At 47.0% G+C, this 19725-nt stretch overlaps 1 protein-coding gene across 1 annotated transcript in view; it reads right to left on the bottom strand.

Moving 5' to 3' along the window:
- Positions 1-14875, bottom strand: part of SLX9 (SLX9 ribosome biogenesis factor) — a 37129-nt gene extending 22254 nt beyond the window's left edge. The window contains exons 1-2 of the mRNA XM_056496725.1: positions 14713-14875; positions 13538-13646 (exon numbers count right to left, since the gene is read on the bottom strand). Of these exons, the coding sequence (XP_056352700.1) occupies positions 13538-13646; positions 14713-14835 (232 nt within the window). The 5' untranslated portion in view covers positions 14836-14875. The remainder of the gene's footprint in view (positions 1-13537; positions 13647-14712) is intronic.
- Between the last annotated feature and the right edge of the window lie 4850 nt (positions 14876-19725).

Raw genomic sequence — 19725 nt, 5'->3', positions numbered from 1 at the left:
CTCAAAGGGCTTATGTCTAGACCAGAAACAAGATGGCTTTTTTACCACAGCACTGTACATCTGCGTACCACCAATAACTGTTTCACCACAAGGTCAAGACAGAAGCTGCCAAGCAGAAGCCCCTGAAGGACAGATCACGGTGATCCTGTGTCTGCATGATGCCTCTGTGTGATCAGAATGGCACTTTAACCTTGAAAGGGTCTTACTAGTTCTAGCATTCAAACATGACACAGTGAATTACCAGTTTTGATGGGGTTTTTTCACGGTGGTGATGTTGATTAAACAATTCAACAGCCTTAGCCCATGAAAACACTCATTTCAGGTGGTGTCCAAGCATGTCTAGTCTCATTCTCTCCTCCTGGGAGCACAGACTGCCCTGTAAGTGGAACTGGTCCAAACACTGCTTCACCATCTCTTCCAGCTGCCACTGCCATTTCTGGTGGCTGCTGCTTTCGTGCTGTCTCCACTGCTCTTCTGCTTCAGCTGGCAATTCAGAGCTCCCAAAAGCCCTGAGGCACCGACAGGATCACCAGCTCTGTCATCTTACACAACACAGACACTCACCCTGCATCTGTCCCTCCAGACAGACCCACATCCACACCCCCTCCTGCTCCTCCTCTGGCTCCAGGGACACAGGGCACCACCCCATTGCCAAGCCCCTCAGCAGACCTCAGTGACCATCACCTCACTGCAGACCCCCCACAGCATTCTCCATCTCCTGACAAAGCTAGGCTTGCCCTAGTTCTTTGTCTGACCCACAACTCTCACATAAGACTTGTTTTTCAAACAAAGGTCTTAGAGCAAGCTTCTCTACTCCAATATACCCATTTGGCTCACTTAAATGCAGAAGATTTTCCTTTTTAAAAAGAAAAATCAAGGTCTGGGCGCCTCTAGAAGAGGTAGAAGCTGTTTTGTTGGGTTTTTTTTTCTCTCCAGCCCATCACCTCTTCACCTTTACTTGATTTCAACCCTGCAGGTCAGTACTGGTTATCTATCTTGGAGTGACATTTTCCTGGTAGAATCTATTTTGAAAGCAAGCCAAATTAAAAAAAAATAAATTAAAAATGACAGGGCTCTGTCACTTTGTACTGATGCTCTCCCCTGCCAGCAGAACAGGCCAACAATAAAGTCTCATTCACACTGTCTGCACTAGCATAAACGGGCCCAGCCCCATCCCATCCAGCCCATGCAGAGATGAGATCAGCAGCTGCCAGCACAGAGCTGTGGTGAGAACACCCATGATGTTAAAAGAAATAAGAGGGGATGGCAAAAGAACAAACTACTGTGAGTAGGTGCTTCCCTGACACCCCTTGTCAGCTTTCAGAGCTGCCAGACATTTGGCACTGCCTTGATATTCTGCAGGTTTGGGACTGCAGCAGCCAACCTTGAGACTGCCCATCCATCCCCTCACCTCTTATTCAGTATCCCCATGCTCACAGGGCAAAAAAGACCGGCATCCTTTCTGTGAAAAAAGTGCTCCCTGAACAAAAAAGTTACACACCCTTACCAAGTAGTATCTGCAACACTTAGGCTCACCACACCCAAAAAAACCCTCCTACTGAGGACACCTGTATCCCCAACAAAACACCATGTTGGTTCCCAGGAGAGATTCTCATTATATAAGGGAAGCCAGCAACCTTCCCACATTGCACAGAGGATGTTGGCAGCAAGAGTGTTTCTCTGCATGAAGAAGGCTGTGCCATGAGCACCGTGCCTGCTGATTTCCTAATATGGATCACAGTCCAATGGATTTAAACCCACACGCCCACAGACTCATCATGTTTCTCACTTGGTGCAAGACTAAGTTTAATCTTTTTACCCTGCTGACAGGATATTAATTTTACCTAATGGTCCAAGAGCTGCCAAGAGCTATGAGCCATTGTTCATATTTTTATGGCATTGTTCAGCTTTCCTTCCCTGATGAGGAGCTTCCCATTAGCCCTGACTCTGCTGAGGTGTCACAGCATGATGTGAAGAAATGCCAGCTACATGGTGGATCCCAAATCAGGACTGCAAAGCACAATCTGGACTTCTCCAGGAGGCAGGACTGATCCAAGCCACTGTGCCAGGAACAGCATTTGAAAGTATCAAGAAGGTTGTTCCATTTCAGCAGTTTGTGGGCTTGTATATTGCCACCCTAAAAATAATTCAGGGCAGAAAGCAGCAGCCAAGTACATGTTGCTTTGGCAGAGCCCCCACGTATGTGAGGCACACAAGGCACTCACAAACCCCTGAGGGATCTGTCCCTTTGGGTGGACACATACACTTGGGTAGAGGACAGGGAGACAGAGGAGCCTGCAGGGTGGCAAAACACACAACACACTGTGGGTAAAAGAGAAAGGTATCATGTCTCTCCCTGCCAATCCTCCCACCTGGTCCATCATGTCAGGTCAAAGTGCAAAGATTAATTAATGAAACTTTGCTTCCACTGAGGACCGTCCAAAATCAATCAGCTGTTGGAAATCAGTGGCTGATGCTGCTAAACCTAAAAAAACCAAAATATTTCCTGCTATTCCAGCTGTCTTGAACCAGCTTACCTCCTCCAAAAGTCAACAGCATGTAAAACATCACCAGTAAGATGTGCACGTTCACTACCAGCCAGGACTTGTACCCAGCTCTTTGAGAAACACACTGGCTACAAAGTCAGTACTACAGCTGCCTTCTATGAATGTTACATAATAAATAATGCATTTTAAATATTGGGATGCTGGGCTCCAAATCCCAGCCTCACTTAGCCTTTAAAGACAGTGCCACAATTATTTATAGTATTTACATTCCAGAGGATGGTGGGGGGTGTACTATCAGATCTCATTTAAAGATTACTTTTGGATGAAGCAAGACTGGTTCTTTAATATTGTCTTCCAGCAGAAAAAGGTGGCAACAGCAGCTGGAGTGCAGCAAATAAATCCATAGATGCATATGGACATATAGGTCAAATAAGAATTAGGCTGAGCAAAAAAAAAAAAGTTAGCTGTGAAATATCATTTTGGCTGTTTTTCCACATACTGTGCTGACCATTTGTGGTTTAATCTTAGAGAAGCTCTCTCTCATATGAGCCTGCAACCCCTCTAAGCTTCAAAGAAGCAAGTTTTACTATAAATACTCCATATTCCTTTATATGGGCTAAGGTTTCCATATGAGCATTGCTGTTTTGTACATTTAATGCACCAGGAAAAACTGAAGGAGGAACTGGAAAATTTTGTTCTATGCCCTGCAGAGATGAAAAATTTTAAAAAATATAGACCTGACCTAGAAAAAGGGAGAGTTATTCTGCTGCCCTCTAATGAGCACATCTAACATCTGAAAAAGAACACTCTCAAAAGAGATCTGTTCTGCTCTGGCACAGGTACATCCTCTGGTGCTACAAAGCTGTCAGCAATGCAGACACAGCTGGAGCAGCACATCCCACACAGCAAAGACTAGCAGAAGAAACACCCAGATGGGCCCAGGATCTGTTGTGTACTTCCCTGATTTCAGACTGGAGGATATGGCTGTCCTGCTCTGTTCCCTTTCCTTGCCTGAACAGATGGAGGGGAGCAGCTCCTACTTCTGACCTTCAGGACCACAGTGCTGTTACTGGTATACAGGTACCACAGACATGTGGAAGAATGACTTGCTTCAACACCTGTGAGTCTCAATGAAAAGCAAAGGAATTTAGTTAGCTCTCATGCAAGGGTCTCTTTGCATCTGCACAAGGCTCAGAAGACATTCAGCTGAAAAACACAGTGAGGAAGGCAGAGGAATCACAGAGAGAGTTCTACCCAGTACTGAGTTTCATCTCAGTTTTTACTGAGCTACTGTGATGCTGTGTGCCAACCTTGGCCAGCTGCCAGATGCCCACCCAGCTGCTCCCTCCCTCCTCAAAAGAACAGGGGAGAAAAATAAGATGAAAACTTTGTGTGCTGAGGTAAACAGGGAGATCACTCAGCAATTACCATCACAGGCAAAACAGACCTGACTCAGGGAAAATTAATGTAATGCATTGCCAATTAAAACAGAATCAGATGATGAAAAGCAAACACTAAAACATCTTCCCCCCACCTACCCCCTTCTCAGCTCCACTCTATTCTGGCTTCTTCATTCTCAGCTCCCCTGAGCAGTGCACTGGGCCAGGAATGGCATTACAGTCACTCTCTGCTTCTCTTTCCTTGCTCCTTCCTGCTCACGTTTACCCACTGGGGTCCTGGTGACTGCAGCACCTCCTTTCCTGCCCCTGATCTTCTTCTCACTGCTTTTCTACTTCTTAATCATATGTTTTCCCAGATACAGTACCATTGTGCCTGGCAGGCTCAGCTGTGGCTGGACTTTAGCTATTTGGACCTGGCAGTGCCCAGAATGTGACAGCTCTGGCTTCTGTCCTGCTACCAAAACCCCGCCACTTACACCCAATACAGGTAAACAGGCCAATGCCTTCTATTTCAGAGGAAGCAAATACACAAAAAAGTCATGATAACCCCACATAAACACTACCTAGACATCTGTATGGTACATCCATAAATAAAAACCCACTCAGGTACAGACACTAAAACAACAAGCACACCTGCAGCTGCAGAGGAGCAGACCTAAGCCCAGCCCTACCCAAGCCCAGCCCTGCAGTCACAAATCACTGGCATGAATCAAAAACAATAGCCAGAGGCTCTGCAGAGCAAAATACGGAAGTGTCACTGAAAAAAGCAATTTAAAACTGTGATTTCTAACAACAGAATTCCTGCAGTCTGTCCACAGGCACACCTGGTGAATTCAACTCAAACCACATTGTGAAATAACTGCTGCGTGCACAGACACAGCCTGTACCCACGGCAGCTGGAAATGTCCTCTCCATGCTAAAGAAGCCCATTCTTGTTACATAAGAACACTCAGTGACCTGAATTTACAAATAACCTTGGAAAGGAAAATAGACACAAGCAAAAACAAAGTTTAAAAGCCGTGGAGCTAGGAAATGCAACAGAAATCAGCCTAGAGTAGGTATGTGCACAGCCACACCAGGCACAAACACCCACAACATTCACAGAAGCCAAAATTCTTTAAGTAGATCTATTGATTTGCTGTGTGTTCTCCAAGCAGTCAAGAACACAGCACTAGTGGGCTGTGAAACAAGTTTGTACACCCCATTTTCCCTCAAATCTCCTGCTTGGGACTCTGTAAACACCACATTTCATTGGAGTTGGTTATCACTATCACTATGTACCTTCCAGCTCACAGTCCCAAGAACTGCTTGGATAGCCTATTCTTCTGCAGCAGGATTTTTCTCCAGAACTTTCTATGGTTTGCAGTATTTGCAACACTGCTAGTTCAATCTACATCTATCCAAATTATCATTTCAAACAACCCAGAACATTCCAGTACCCTCCTTGCATAGCTGTGGTTCCCACATTTAGCTCAGACGATGTACATTGAGATTTATGGCCTTAAAAGCTCCATTTAAAAAAAAAACTAAAACCAAAAACCCCTTTCTACAAGCCACTTGACTGAAAAACTAAGCCCAAATTAGATGTTATTACCAGTTATGCCACATATGAGCATCAGTAGTGCCACTCTGAAATGCTGAAGGGGATAAACAGATCTTCAGCTGACACATGCATTTCCACCCAAGCATAAAGACAACCTTGGTCTAAAAAATTTCTCACAAAGACCAGAATAAAGGATAACTTGCATAGAGTAGAATAAAACTATAGATCCCACTAGGTGTGAATGACAGACATGAACTTTTGACACCTCCCTGTAACACAGCCTGTAACTCACTATGACCCACATTAACAGGGCAGTGATTTATCAGAAATGTGATTTATATAGCACAGAAGTTTGAGAAAAACAAAAACAAATACAAGAAAAAAAAAAAAAGCAAGCAAAAAATAATGTTTTTCACGTAATTTCCCAGAGAGATTAGCAGAAGGAGAAGGATCACTTACTCCTGCACCTCAGAAATGTATCAAGGCAAGTCAGAAAGGGCAACCCAGAAGAGGGAACCTCTCCTGCCATCCATCCTTCAACAGCCTCCACTGATTTCCTAAACAGAGTGTCTATTAAACTCCCAGGACACATATTTCAGAGAGATATTTGACAGTTTGACACACCATACCACTGCTGATGACATGGAAATAGCTCTGACTTCCAGAGCTAACAACTGCCCTTTCCTCAAGTGCTTCCTCAACTCTCTTCAGATTTGGTTTCTCAATTCCTGCAGTGTTGAGCCATCCCTCTCACACCCCACAGGAGGTTTGCATTACTGGAACTTGTGCTGGGAGGCCCCTTTGGCACCAGCCCAGAGCCATTCCACCTCCCTCTTTGTAGAATTTATAATTTTATAACTTAATTATGTTAAAGCTTTAACATTAGTACAGCAAAGAGAAGGATTTCAGTTCATAACCCTCTTTTGTAACACCACAGCTTCAGTACTCTCCTAAGCAGTGCTGATCTATTTTTGTGTAAGGACATCCAACCATTTTAAATTCATTTCACAGGAGAATACCAGGCTACATTAGTATCTTTTTAAAGCTCCAGGAATTGTCATCACACAGAGCAAGACATGGCACGACATGCAACTGCTGTGCCCCAACCACTCCTGGCCAGGAAGGCAAAACCCAAACTCACAAAACCCTTCAGTGGCACCAGGCACTGATATGTTTGATCTAAAAAGCTCATGTTTCAGCACCCAACTTTTACAAAAAGGCTTTGCAAAAGCACAGCACCCCAGGAGCTTCTCCAAAGAAGTTTCCAATCCCTCTCTGAGCTTCATCCTCCTCTCCAACCACCCAGCAGCATGGAAAGGCTGCTCCAGGGCAGGCACCCACCTTCCACTAGTGCTACTGGTGAGGATTACACAGCAGGCATGGCCAAGGAACCAACCATAATAAGAAACTAGAGCATTCTGACACATCCTTCAAACTCCTAGGACTCATTTCAAGTTCTTCCCACTGACAGCCTCCTCCCCTGGCACAGGCTGCAAAACATTTTGGAAGGTCTGGGCTCTCAGGAAAATGTTTGCGTTTGTGTAGTGCTCAACCACGAGCTAATTGGAGTCTTTTGGGTTTTTAATGTTAAATTTAAGAACAGAGACTTAGCCACAGCTAGAGGGAGGGAAAGAAAACAAAAAAGTTAATTAGTTCCATAAATATTAACTCAACTGATTCCTGTGATCTGGCAGAAGGCACTCACAACATGGAAATGCTCTATTTGCAGAAGGGAAGTAAAAGCGTTGAAAACAGTGCAAGCTTCAGACGCTCATTTACTGCTTCTCAATTAATTGCATTTACTTTAATTAAAGTGGAGCTTCCCACAGCTATTCTCACAGCCAGCACCAAACTGCACAGACAAATTGTTAAAGCAACATTAAGCAGCATGGATTTTTAACCTTATTTTAAAAATTATTATTTATGGCGCCCATGTCTATAGCTTTCAGCACGATCTCTACTCCACAGTTCCCCAGAGACCACAGCAAGTCTCTGTTCTCCATTTCAACCCATCCCCACAGCTGTTCACCACTGCTACAGAACTTGGTCAATCTGACTCCCACTGACTTTAATCCTTTGGACCAAAGGAACAGAAAAACTCTCCAGCTTAGCAAGTTGTTGGGAACTACAGAATGCTGAGGTGTCCTGTAGACTGAGGTCATCTGACCTCACTGGAGAGGCTTCCCAGATGACAAACCGCTATCTCAGCTCCTCTCAAACACAGTGCAGTTTTCTAGCAGCCTATTACAAAACTCTCAGACACCAAATCTGCCCTTAAAAGGTGATCTGGCATTGTCAAGATAAAAGCATGTCCTAATGATGCAGTCAAAACACCAAATAAGTTTCAGCCGAACAGCAAGGAAGAAGGAATGTACAGTAATTTGCTACCTAAAGCAATTTACCCAGATAAGGTAAACTGCCATCTGCCAATTTATCAAGCTACCAGGGTGACCAGCCTTGGGCCTGGGGGAGAGGTAAATAGTTTAATCCCTACAGAGCATTTTCCCTTCACTGGGAACTTTTCCTTTCTGGCAGATTTTGTTACTGGATGTTTCAAACACTTTATTGCACAATGTCAGAAGCAACACCAGCTTATGTAGGGATGTTTCCCCTTTGAGCTAAGACGTGCACATTCAGTCCTAGGACACATCCTGGACCTGTGCAGGTGACAGAAAGGACATAGACACATTGCAGAAGGTACGGGGTGGAGAGAGGGGGGGAGCTAAAGCAAGAATTCCCAGCTCAAACACCACTCAATCAGCTGCTCCTTCCAGGGCAGCACCCACACACCCACCAGATATTTTCAAAGGCATTAAAACGATTTCAGTGTTACACCACCGAGGGCATCACTGACAGCCTCAGGGAGAGCATTTCACCACTCCCCAAATTCACACAGCCCAAAGCTTGGGCAGCTAATAACAAAGACAGATGGAGGAGGAACACCTCACCACTTGGGTCTAGCACAGCACACAGGCACTTCCCAGGGGAATTTCACGAACACGTTGGAGGTGCTGCAGCCTCTCCCTGCCATCCTCAGAGTGTGGAGCACCGTTTACAGCCCTTCCCATCTGAGCAGTGTTACTGGGAACGTGGGGAACAGCTTCCCATCTGAGCAGTGCTACTGTGGGGAACAGCTTGAGGAAGGCGTTGTGCACAAAACAAACACAAGACAGGCCTGACAACTGCCAGCACAGAATGAAAAGCTGAAGAAAAGCAACAGCAGCGGAATTGTGAGGATCCAGCAGCTTTCCACACCAGAGATGTGAATGACCAACACAAGCAGATTTCAAAATCCCCCAAGCATGCATTAAGAAAAAGCAGCACAGGTTTAGAACTGATATTCAGAACAGATGCATTCATTAAAACAAACAGAATTAATTTTTTATTTTTTTCTTTACTCTTTCAATTGTTAAACACTCCAGTATGCCAGAAGTGTGGGAATAAAAAAAAACAAAACATAAAATCAAAACAGAGCAAAGGTGATGAGACATGAGGACAAAAGAGGAGGAACCTGAATATTTAAAGGCAATAAACATGCAGAAATCCAATCAGCAGACAGGAATAAACTATAGGATACAACTATTGGCATCCTGTCAAGAGCTCCTGAAGAGTAATGGGGACCTGGTCATGGTTGCAATTTTTCCATGGTATGGATCCACTGCAGGGGCAACCACGAGTCTAGACACTGCAGGAACAGCAGTGCTATCATAGAGGTCTTACAGGGACTCTGTAACATTCTGGTACAACACCCATTAAAAAAAAACAAAACTGGACAGCAAATCATATTGCATGGACCACAACACCAACCAAGCACAGGTTTTCTGCTTCTCTTGGAGGCTGCAAAAGGAGAACAGAGACAAGTGGGTGCAGAGATAGCCCAAGCAGAAGCAGGGAAGGTAACAGACCCAGCACATGTGGAACTGCAGAGCAGAAGCCAAGGTGCAAACCAAAGGGATCGATCAGTGACTCTGCAAACGGAAGCTTGGTAACAAAAGAAACTCACAGAGAACCTCAGAAAGGAGGAAGGCTACGCTGTACACAGCCTGCAGACCCCAGAAATTCACTGCTGGCAGTGAATGCCTGCTTAGTGTGCTTTTATCATCTCCTATCTCCACATTTCTTCAGGAGGAGAAGGGAATTCCTTCTTTGTCAGATGCTCAGTCATTTCCCTCCACTACACCCCTGTGCCACTGACAGTGGCTCCTGTGCTGCAAGGCAGTCCTGATCTTCAGAGCAAGCCTCTGCTCAGGCTCATGACCTACTCACTCTATGCTTCACACCCTGGTATAGAATCTCACACCCACAGAGTGGCCTGGGTTGGAAAAAAACTGCAGAGAGCACCTACTTAAATCCCTTCTTTCATCTGTCATTATCCCAGGCTGCTCCAAGCCCCATCCAACCTGGTCTTGAACACCTCCAGGGGCAGCCACAGCTTCTCTGGGCAACCTATGCCAGGGCCTCAGCACCCTCACTGTAAAATGAGAAGTCTTTCTTTATGTGAAATCCAACCTCAGAAATCAGGATGATGTTGCATCAGGTTTTGCAAACAATTATGAACACTTGCTGTTGTTGCACTTTTGTTTTCTCAATAACACAGGCTCTCACCGTTCCCTTCTGGGAGTAGCTGAAAATAAAGCAGGAAGCTACCAATCCAGTTGCTCATATCATTACACAACTGGTTCATCATCCACTCCAAAAAAAGAGACATTCATAAGCAACTGCTCAGCCAGAGCCAAGCTTGAATGAGCCCTTGCTTCAAGGAGCAAACACTGACAGAGGAAAGCTAAACAAAACAACAAAAAATGAGCAGCAGCAACCCCGATATGACAGGCCATTATTTCTGACTGGGTAGGAAACATTTAATTCCCACGCTACAGAGGCTCACCCAAATGAGATTTATCCACTCACTGGAGTCACAGAGGTCCTGGCGTGGATTAGATTACAGCAAAGCCTTGGGTTTACATTACGTCAGTGGCTAAGTAAACTACACTGACAGGAAGCAATCACTGAGCACAAAGTAACTCATGGACTGAACTCCAGCAGTCTGGGATGGCACTGGCTTTTGGTACCTACACACGTGTGGAAATCATCTGGAATCTAGTGTTAAGCTGAGCTAATGACTAAAGACGAAAAGCAGAGCAGGGGAAAGCAGTTGCAGCAGGTCTGCTTCACAGCACCACACAGCTCAGAGCTACCATATTCAAATACTTTCCTTTTTAGACCACTGCCTTTTTATATCACATCACGCAAGACTCACCTACAATGAATTCCATTTTGGTGACATTTTTCATTACAGTTCCACCCTCTCCTTCTCATGCCACAAGGATTACTGCTGCCAGAACAGCCTGTGCTGGTATCTCACACTAATCACAAGCACACTGAATCAGCCTTATATCTAAAGGAAGCAACAGACCACTGCCATGAGCAGCAGATACTTCCACAGGGCACCCTGCTTCAACCAGATGCACCAACAATCCTCAGAAATCCCCAGGAAAGCCAGACCTTCAGCTAACAAGAACCACCACCACCACCAGTTTATCTTCCCACAAAAAGGGGCCTCACTCCTTTCATCCCAGCACACACAAGTACTTGTGTTAACTGGATAACCCTGCTAGAGACTCTGGACTTTCCAATTTACACATCATGTTTCTCCCTGTTCCCTCAAAACCACCACAGCCAAAAGAGCAGCAAAAGCTGGTCACTTACAAATTGAGGAAAACTATGAGGAAAAAACTGTACAGAGAGGTGTCCTCTCTTGTTGGCAACCACAGGCAACAGCCCTCAAGCCCCAGCACAGTGGTGGATTGGTTTTCTACAGGACTGCAGCCCTTTGGCTCTGACACATCAAAATAACTATTCCAGGTGAAGCCTTTTGTCCCATGGAAGTAACCATGCTCTGCTGCTGGTTATTAGTCCCTGTGATGGTACACATAAAATCAAAAAGCTCCATGGGTTTATTTACAGAGCATAACAATGCTCTCCACATTCTCTTTTCCTTCTACTTCCCAACATCCAATTGGCTTTTTTGACTACTGTCGAGCTCCAAGATGACATTTTCTAAAATCTAAACCAATTTTAACATCTTCCTCAGACTAGTTTTTATTTGGAAGAGAGTCACAGCATAAGGCCAGATCTAAACACAAAACATAGATATCAGCAATCTTGGAAATGTGAATAAATCTTGGATAATATGAGATACACACACAGGACAAATACCTGTTTACCCAACTGCCACACAGCAGCCTTGGTAACAAAATAATAAATAAATCTTCCCTAGCTGCAAAAAGCACAGGAGATCCTGATCCCACCTACAGTCTGCCAACTTGACCTTCTCAGAGCTTGAAAAGCAAGTGGGAGGGAAGCATGCTTTTGTCTCGTTATTAAATCTTAAAATAGCAACGTGTAGGAGAATCCTACCCTCCTGCCCTGTGCACTAAGCTGAGGGGGAAAGGGAGGAAGAGGAGGGAGGGAGGGTTAGAGTCAACTTGAACATCCTGAGGAACAGGCTCTGAGCTGACCAGAGATGCCAGGAGACAAAGTACATTTGCCTAGAATCTCTTTTCTAACTCTATGGTGTCTGCTATTATATGCACAGCCTAGTTACAGTTCACTGAATTAGCACAAAAAAAAATGAACAGATTTCCATAACGAAAAAGCCTCTACGTGGCTCCAGAGTGCGACAAGAAGAAAGGGCACAACAGCTTGGGAAGCTGTAAAACAACAATCAAATCACTTTTTGCCTGGTTGAATTGCAGTTCTGAGCCCCTAAATGAAGAGTTATTCCCAGCAGATGATGTGGGAAGCGCACAGAGCGGCGGGGTCGGCGTGGCTGTCTGCAGGAAGCCAGCACACAGCCCGGAGAGAAAGAGCCAGGCACTGCACATCTGCATCATCAGCACTGCACAGGGACCAGCAGCACAGCTCTATTTATAACCCAGACATGGACAGCTGCAGCCTGCAATGAAAGGCTGGCACTGCAGGCTGCCAGCCCCCAACAACAGGCTGTCTGCTCTCATTAAAGAGATGGCAACGTGCACATGCACACAGACGTGTCCCCTTCCCAGGAGGGCTACCAACAATGGTCCCAGTGTTTCAAAAACAATGTTCCACCAAGGTTTCTGTGCAGAGAGCAGGCAAACGTGTCCTCACACAACCTCCCCACCTCCTCAGTCTGTGCCCAAATTTCACTGATGGGCAGCTCCCACTGCTTAGTGCTGCTTAGGCAACCACTCGCCCTTGTGTGATTTACTTGTTTAGAGCCCTGCACAGGAAAACAAAGTCAGTGTAGTATTTATCTACATGGAGAAAAGAAGTTAATTTAGATAGCAAAGAAGGTATTTGGGAGTCACATGCATCTTCTGCACCAGGACAGCCTGCTGTGCTACCAGGCTCTGTCTGGTAGTTTGTTCCTTTGGGGATTTTTTAAATATTTACATACAGTTTGTGGAGGGTTGGGATTCAGGTTTCAGAGAGATTTTTTGAGACCCTGCAGTCACTTAGAAGGGCAGACTGCTCTCAAACACAAAGCTCTGTCTCACAGTGAGCAAAGACAGCATTTCCTGGCTGTGGGACTGGAAATCAAAGGGCTCTATCACGCCCTCTCTCTTTCCCCTCTCCCTTTCCATACTCCTTATGAGTTAAGATTCTCCTGCCCAGGAATTCTCGAGCCATGGACCCCACAACAGCGAAGGACAGGAGAAGATTTGCTGCAGTCAGGCTGTTCTGAGTGAATTACTGCTGGTACACAATGAGAACCTGCAGACAAAGCATTGTCTTGCTAGTGGCTGCTGGTGAGGAGAAAGCAGCCACAGAGCAATCCCAGAGATCAGGTCACAGCTGTGCTCTCAGCCCTGGCAGTCTTTTGCTGCATGAGAGCCTGAAGCTAGTCCCCCATCTAGGGATCACTAAGCACATCCATGCAGAAGCCCAAACAAAAACAAACCTCTTCTAAAAGCCAACACAGGAAGCAATGTTTGCATTGTAGCTCCCTGAGCTTCCTGGGATAGCCAATAAAAGCCACTGCAAATGCAGTCCCCAGTGTCTTTGCTCACAACCTTAACACAGCACTCATTCAAAATACAACAAACCTGTTCTGGAGGAAATGATGCTTCTGGAGTCCAAGTCAAGCTTCTTTACTAGGGTATCAGGGTCAATTTTCAGCCCAGAAAATATACCAGAAGATGAGAAGTCCCAGTCCTTATGTAAAAGAGACATAAAACAGGAATTAGTACCTACACCACCAGGCAACACTTGTTTAAAAAAATTTAAAAATCAGACCCAGCACCACCCAGATAGGAACAGTGGCAGTGAGCAGCTGTCTCTCTTGAGCAGGCAAGGGGATGTAAGGCACCATACTGTTCTGCTACCCCCCACCAGGTCTTCCACACAGAAGAAAGTTTCACATAGTCTCATTTTGGATTGTTCTGCTCCTAAAAGATTCCAGCCTCAACTCAACCTCACCCCACTCAACTGCATTCACTCCCAGGAGAGCTGCAAACAGCATCCTTAGGAAAAGGCAGATTTATTACAGGTACAGAACAATACAGATAAGCAACAAATGAGGAGATTAGGGGATTAAAGCCTAAATCAATTGACATTAAGGAGATTCAGCAAGTGCAAGTAACTCACCAAATCTTCAGCATCATGCCTTAAGCATGCAACACCTCCCTGCGATCTGCAATAGCTACTCTGGTTGGATTAGAATTTATTACTTTAGCCAACAGTCTCTACCATCACTAACACATAACTTCACAGTGGTTTAAAGCCCAGCTATACTTGGCACGGGCAACTCCTCCGTCCTCACAAGGAAAAAACATTTAGTGTGCTATGTCCTTGGTGTGAGGGGGTTAGGGGGAGGCACCTGAACTGCGTATCCAAAACACAGCTGCGGAAAACAGAATCTCCTAAATAACTCTGTATAAACAGCTCTGCTCCATCCGCCCTAAAAATTAAGAGAGGCACTGCAAGACTGCGCTGAGGCTACCCCACGGGCACGGTGACCCCAGGAGCAGCGCTGGTGTCACTGTGTCACCACCCTAGGCGGGCTGGGGACACCACGGTCCGGACTGCAGCACCAGGGGCTGCACAGGGCTTTGACTGCCAAGAGGGGCCCGGCGTGAGCCAGCCCCGCCGGACACCCCAGGCGCTGCAGCCAGGCAGACCCGCGGCGGTGCGCGGGATCGGCCCTCTCCGCAGGGACAAGGCGGACAAGGCGCAGCCGCTGGCAGCCCCCGCCCCGTGTCCGTGTGCCCGCCCCCGGTACCTTCCCGGCCGCCGCGCTCCATCCGCCGGCGGGCCCGGGCTCGGGGCCGGGCAGAGGCGGCGGGTCGCGGGCGGCGCGGGGCGCGGCGCGGTGCAGCCGCGGGCGCCGGGCCTTGCCCACCATGGCGGGGAAGCGGCGGAAGGGGCCGGGCGCGGCGGAAGGGGCCGCTCCGGGCGGAGCCTTCCTGCCGCGGCCACACGGATCGGGGCGGTTCGCCTCCCTGCCGCCGCCGCACGGATCGGGGCGGTTCGCCTTGCTCCCCTCACGGGCGGGGCGCGGAGCAGCCCCGAGCGCTCTGCGGCGCGGTGGTGGCAGGTGCAATGGCGGCCTGGTGTGTGATTGCCCTCAGGTGGTTCCTGTGAGCGGCCTGAGGGCGTTCAGCGTGCTTTGGTTAAACACACTCTGTTAAAGTGTTCTTCTCTATAAGAAATAAGAGCCCTTGCTTGGAATGATACAGCTTTGCTAAACTCACTTTAATTAGTTGATCAATTACATGTAAGCGACGCCCACTTTGTAAGTTTCGCCGCAGACTCTTAACGTTACTGCGATCATTAAACCACCGAAACCTTTAGCTGGTTAACTCTGACAAGCTTCAAAAGCAGAGCCAAAGTGACTTGAAGATTGGACGTCTTAGGATCTTAAATTTATGGCCTTATAATGAAATAACCAGAAGACACCAGAGGAGATTAAGGCCTGGAAAACTGGGGACTCCCTGTCAGAGAAACAGATTATAAGAGGACTAAAGAACGTGAACCAAATTAGCATGAAGGACAATAATCAATATAGAATACTAATTAATGAAGATAATTATGTTATTTACATGAATTCCTAGACTGTATTTTAGATATATATATATGTAGTTTATAAATAAGTGAAAAAAGTTTTGTACTGGGTCAGTGTGGAGGCTGGAACGTTTTTAGCCACACACACACCCCCTCCTGGCCAGGAATAAAGCCTTACTCACTGACACTAAAAACAGAGTTTTAGAGAGAGTGTTATTTATCCCAAGATTTTGGAGGTTTCTTGGTAACCAGCCAGCGACCAGGCTGCCACAGCAGGGCAAAAAAACAACTCTAAAACTTCCTGCCAGGCATTATTTCTATGGTTAAAACAGTAGAAAATACCCAGCAGTAGAAAATACCCTAGGGAGGGCCAGCACCTGCCAGGCTGCAGTCATGGGCCCAGGTGCACACTACAACAAAGCAACCCAAGCCTCAGCTGCACCTTTCCACACACAGGATGGTGTGAAATCAAAAGCTGCTTCTCCTTGCTCCAAGATGAATAAAATGCTCCAAGCCTGGAGCCACAGTATGCTTGATCTTAACAAGCCCTGACAGGTGCTCCCTGGTTAATGCATCTTTGTTTTCCACATCCTCTGCCCTCCCCATTCCCCCCCCACACCTCCCAGGCTGTGTTTCCCAGGGCCTGATTCTTGGGCCATAGAAGTGCACAGCTGTAAGTGCAGTCCTTGTGGATACAGAGGAAATTCAGGGAAAGGCCTCTGGGAAGGTCTAGTCCAGCCTGGTGTGGAACACTTCCAAAGATGGGGCATCCACAAGGCTTAACGTTCATCAGGGATAGAAAATAACAACAGGAGAACTTCCATTACCCTGCTGTAGGCTGGGTGAGCATCATTTAGGAGCAAAGACCCAAAATGACAACTCTGATGGTCAAAATCAATGACTTTGGGAAAAAACCACTCTGACAGTGCCCAGGTGGATGCCCAGCTCCGTACCCCAGCTGCTCAAGTGCATCCTGCATTTAGTGGTGGGGGGAAACACAATCCATGCTAGTCAAGATAAAAAGATGAACCAATAAAAATAAAGGCAGTTAAAATAGGAAAGGGAATGTTTAGCAGCTTAAAATGCTTACAAAACAGGCTGAGGAGCATATGGGCTGTGACCAAGCATATCCCCAAAGGCTGCACACCCCTTCACCTGCAGCACTGAAGGCCAAAGCTGCAGCAGAGCCTGAGGAATGGCTGGAAGGGACTGGAATATGCTGGCAAGCTTCAGCTTTGGCTGCAATGACCCATGGTACATTCTTATTAGTGGTTATTCTTCTTTTTCCCTCTGCCTTCAGTCAGAATCAGGATTGAATGCATGAGAGATGGAATTTAGTGGTCAGACTCAGTTGTTTATTAACTCTTATCTATAGTACAGTGAGTTCCACAGCACTTCTAGCTAACAAGCTAAAAGCAAAAAAATGTCAGTGGATTTCGCTAGTTCAAGATCTTTTAAGGCCTAACTATCCAATTAAAAGCTAACATCTATATTATTTATACTTTTAACCTAATAACCATATATCTGTGACCTGCACTACTGTACCTTCTATCCAACCAAAAACTACTACCTAAAACCAAGAAGAAGAAGGAACAAGAAAGAGGAAAAAGACAATGCCCAAGAACATCTATCTTGTCCCATACTTATTACAATATTCTAAAACCCCAAATTCCAAACCCTTCATCTTGTGATATTACACACTTCTATTCCAACTACACGCCAGTGGTTTTAACTGCATCACTCAAATTTGGAAGTGTTCTCCAAGGCCTCAAGTCAAAAGCAGTATTCTTTTGAGGGTCAGTGCCAGAAAGCACAGAAAGTTCAAAACTCTCAGGCTTCAGGGTTCCAACACATCCTCTCTGCTCCCACCGTTCCCACTCCGGGGGCTCACAGCTCTCCCACCCCCTTCCTGCAGCACTGAGTCAGTGGAAGCAGAGTGGTTGGACAAACCCCATGAAATAGGTGAGGAGAAAAGAACATCACATGAAGGACCTCATGCATACACAAGGCAAATTACAGTGGCTCATCTCAGCCAACCACACTTCCTTCCCCCAGACCCGCAGCCCCCACCGCTGGCAGGACGCCCCAGCAACCTTCCCAGATCTACCACAGCTCAGCCACTGCAGGCCTGGGCAGTGCTCTGCACTGGAGCATCCCAGCTCCAGCTGGCTCTCTCTGGGGCCATCCCCACCATATCCTGCATCAGGTGCTCCGATGCTCCTGTCCCACTGCCAGCACTACTGTGGTACTTTCCTGCTGCACCTGGCTGTGATGGAACCAAGCCAGGACTGTGATGTCTTCTTTAATAAAATCCACAGAGCATCCATCCGGGCTTGGAAATTTTCTGCTGGTACTGCAATATCTTTTCTTTCTGCAAAAATAAACCCATAACTGTAACACAGCAGCAGATAAACAGCACCAGGGTCTTATAATGCCTCAGGCTGTACTGGCCATGGCAGAGAATTGGAACGAGATGATCTCTAATGTCCTTTCCAACACAAACTCTTGTGGGATTCCATGATAATGCAAAACAGTGACTTGCTTGCTTGGAAGGAGAACCTACAAAGCAATTAATAAAGGTTCACATTAATTAGCTTTAAAAAAACCCTAAAATCCTTTATGTTTTCTAAACTACTTTATTTTTTTTTACTGTAGTGCCCAGAAGAGGTTAAGAGAAAATTGCCAGGAGCTGGTTCCTCTCTGGTTCTTCTGGGAGGAGTTATTGAAGCCAGCACAAACACGCTAGAAGGCTGCTTAAAAAAAATTCCCCACACAGCCCTGAGCTTTGCCAGAGGACGGCGCCTGCATCCTCTGTCATGTGAGGAGGCCTGGCTACCCTGACACAAACATTTCAGAGCCCAGCCCACAGTCTGAGAGGAGCCAGCTCCCCATCCTCTCCACACCCAAGAGCTGCCAATATGAACTAGTTTCCCCCACTCCCAGCTGTATTTGCCCACTGAGCTCAGTGCTGATCCCCAGCAGAGATGTGAAAGGTGAAAAGTTCTCATAAAGCACGAGGTTTTGGGTGGGTCCCTTTCCTGGGTGTAGTGGGAGGGCTGCAAGCCCCTGGGTGTCCCAGAGAGACCAGTCCCAGTCCCATCAGGCAGGATGCTGTGAGTTTGACCAGGTTGAGGGGGCTGGCTGGGGTTTTGGGGAAACACGCCCTCCCACAGGCACCACTCTTGACTTCCTCTTCCCGTGCAACTGCAAGACAGAAATAGGAAGGAAAGATTGGGGTACATCACGGAGCTCCTGATTCCCAGCTGCTTCCCCCAGCCAAACTTGAGAAGCTGAGACAGTCCTCATCCCAGCCCAAGTACGGGACAGAGACGAGGGCTGGAGGCCAGGCGAGTACAGCATCTCAATTTTTCTGCTTCTGTTCCTCCTTTCTTGGGGGGAGGTGAGCAGGCAACAAAGGGGTTTTGTAGCTCTGGTATTTCAATGGCATATTTTTATTATTCCTGATCTAATCTCTGGCCCCTTGAGTTCAGGGAGCTTCAGGGAGCTAGGCATGGTGTCCCTCCTGCAGGCAGGTCAGTCTTGCAGCCTTTGCAAAGGCAAATTGCCTGGTTTTTGCCTTTGGAGGTAGCACTGAGCCTGGAAATGTGGGTGGTTTTTGTGGGCAGGATGCCAGACCTCCAAAACTCCCTTTCCTCACCACCCTGTGGGCTCAGAAAGCAGAGCAGGGAGGGTGCAGTGTGCTTTTCCCACGCCTTCACACATGGCACTGGGCAGGGTGGCACTGGGCAGGGTGGCACAGGCTGTTCTCACCTGCAGCACCAGGGCTGTGGCTGCCACATTCCTCCCCCATCACCTTGTCTCTTCCTAAGGGGATCTCCACCACTGCCAGCCACAGGTTGCAGTGGGAAGAAGTGACACAGCAGCATGGCAAGAGGATGGCTGGGGTGGCTGCCCAGAGGGCTCAGCACAGTGTCACCATCTGGAATGTCTGTGCACAGGCCTTCCTGGGTGTCCCTGCACCCCTGTGACCCTCGCTCTTCTCCTCCATCCCTCTGTGTGCTGCACACATCGAATACTCTGCAGGATGTGACCCCGGGGAGAGCCGGTCCTTCCCGACATCTCAGTGCCTTTTGGGCTCAGATGGAATGTGGGCACACCCCAGGTGTCAGGGAAAGCAGCCTGCTCCCCTGCTTTTGATGCTTTTTCCAATGTCACAGTGACAGCTCCCAGCCTCCTGGCAGGTGAGAAGCAAGGATGTGAATACACACGG

This window comes from Oenanthe melanoleuca, chromosome 7 (assembly GCF_029582105.1).
Source record: "Oenanthe melanoleuca isolate GR-GAL-2019-014 chromosome 7, OMel1.0, whole genome shotgun sequence".
Classification (NCBI taxonomy): domain Eukaryota; kingdom Metazoa; phylum Chordata; class Aves; order Passeriformes; family Muscicapidae; genus Oenanthe; species Oenanthe melanoleuca.
This window is presented reverse-complemented; position numbering and strand designations above follow the sequence as displayed.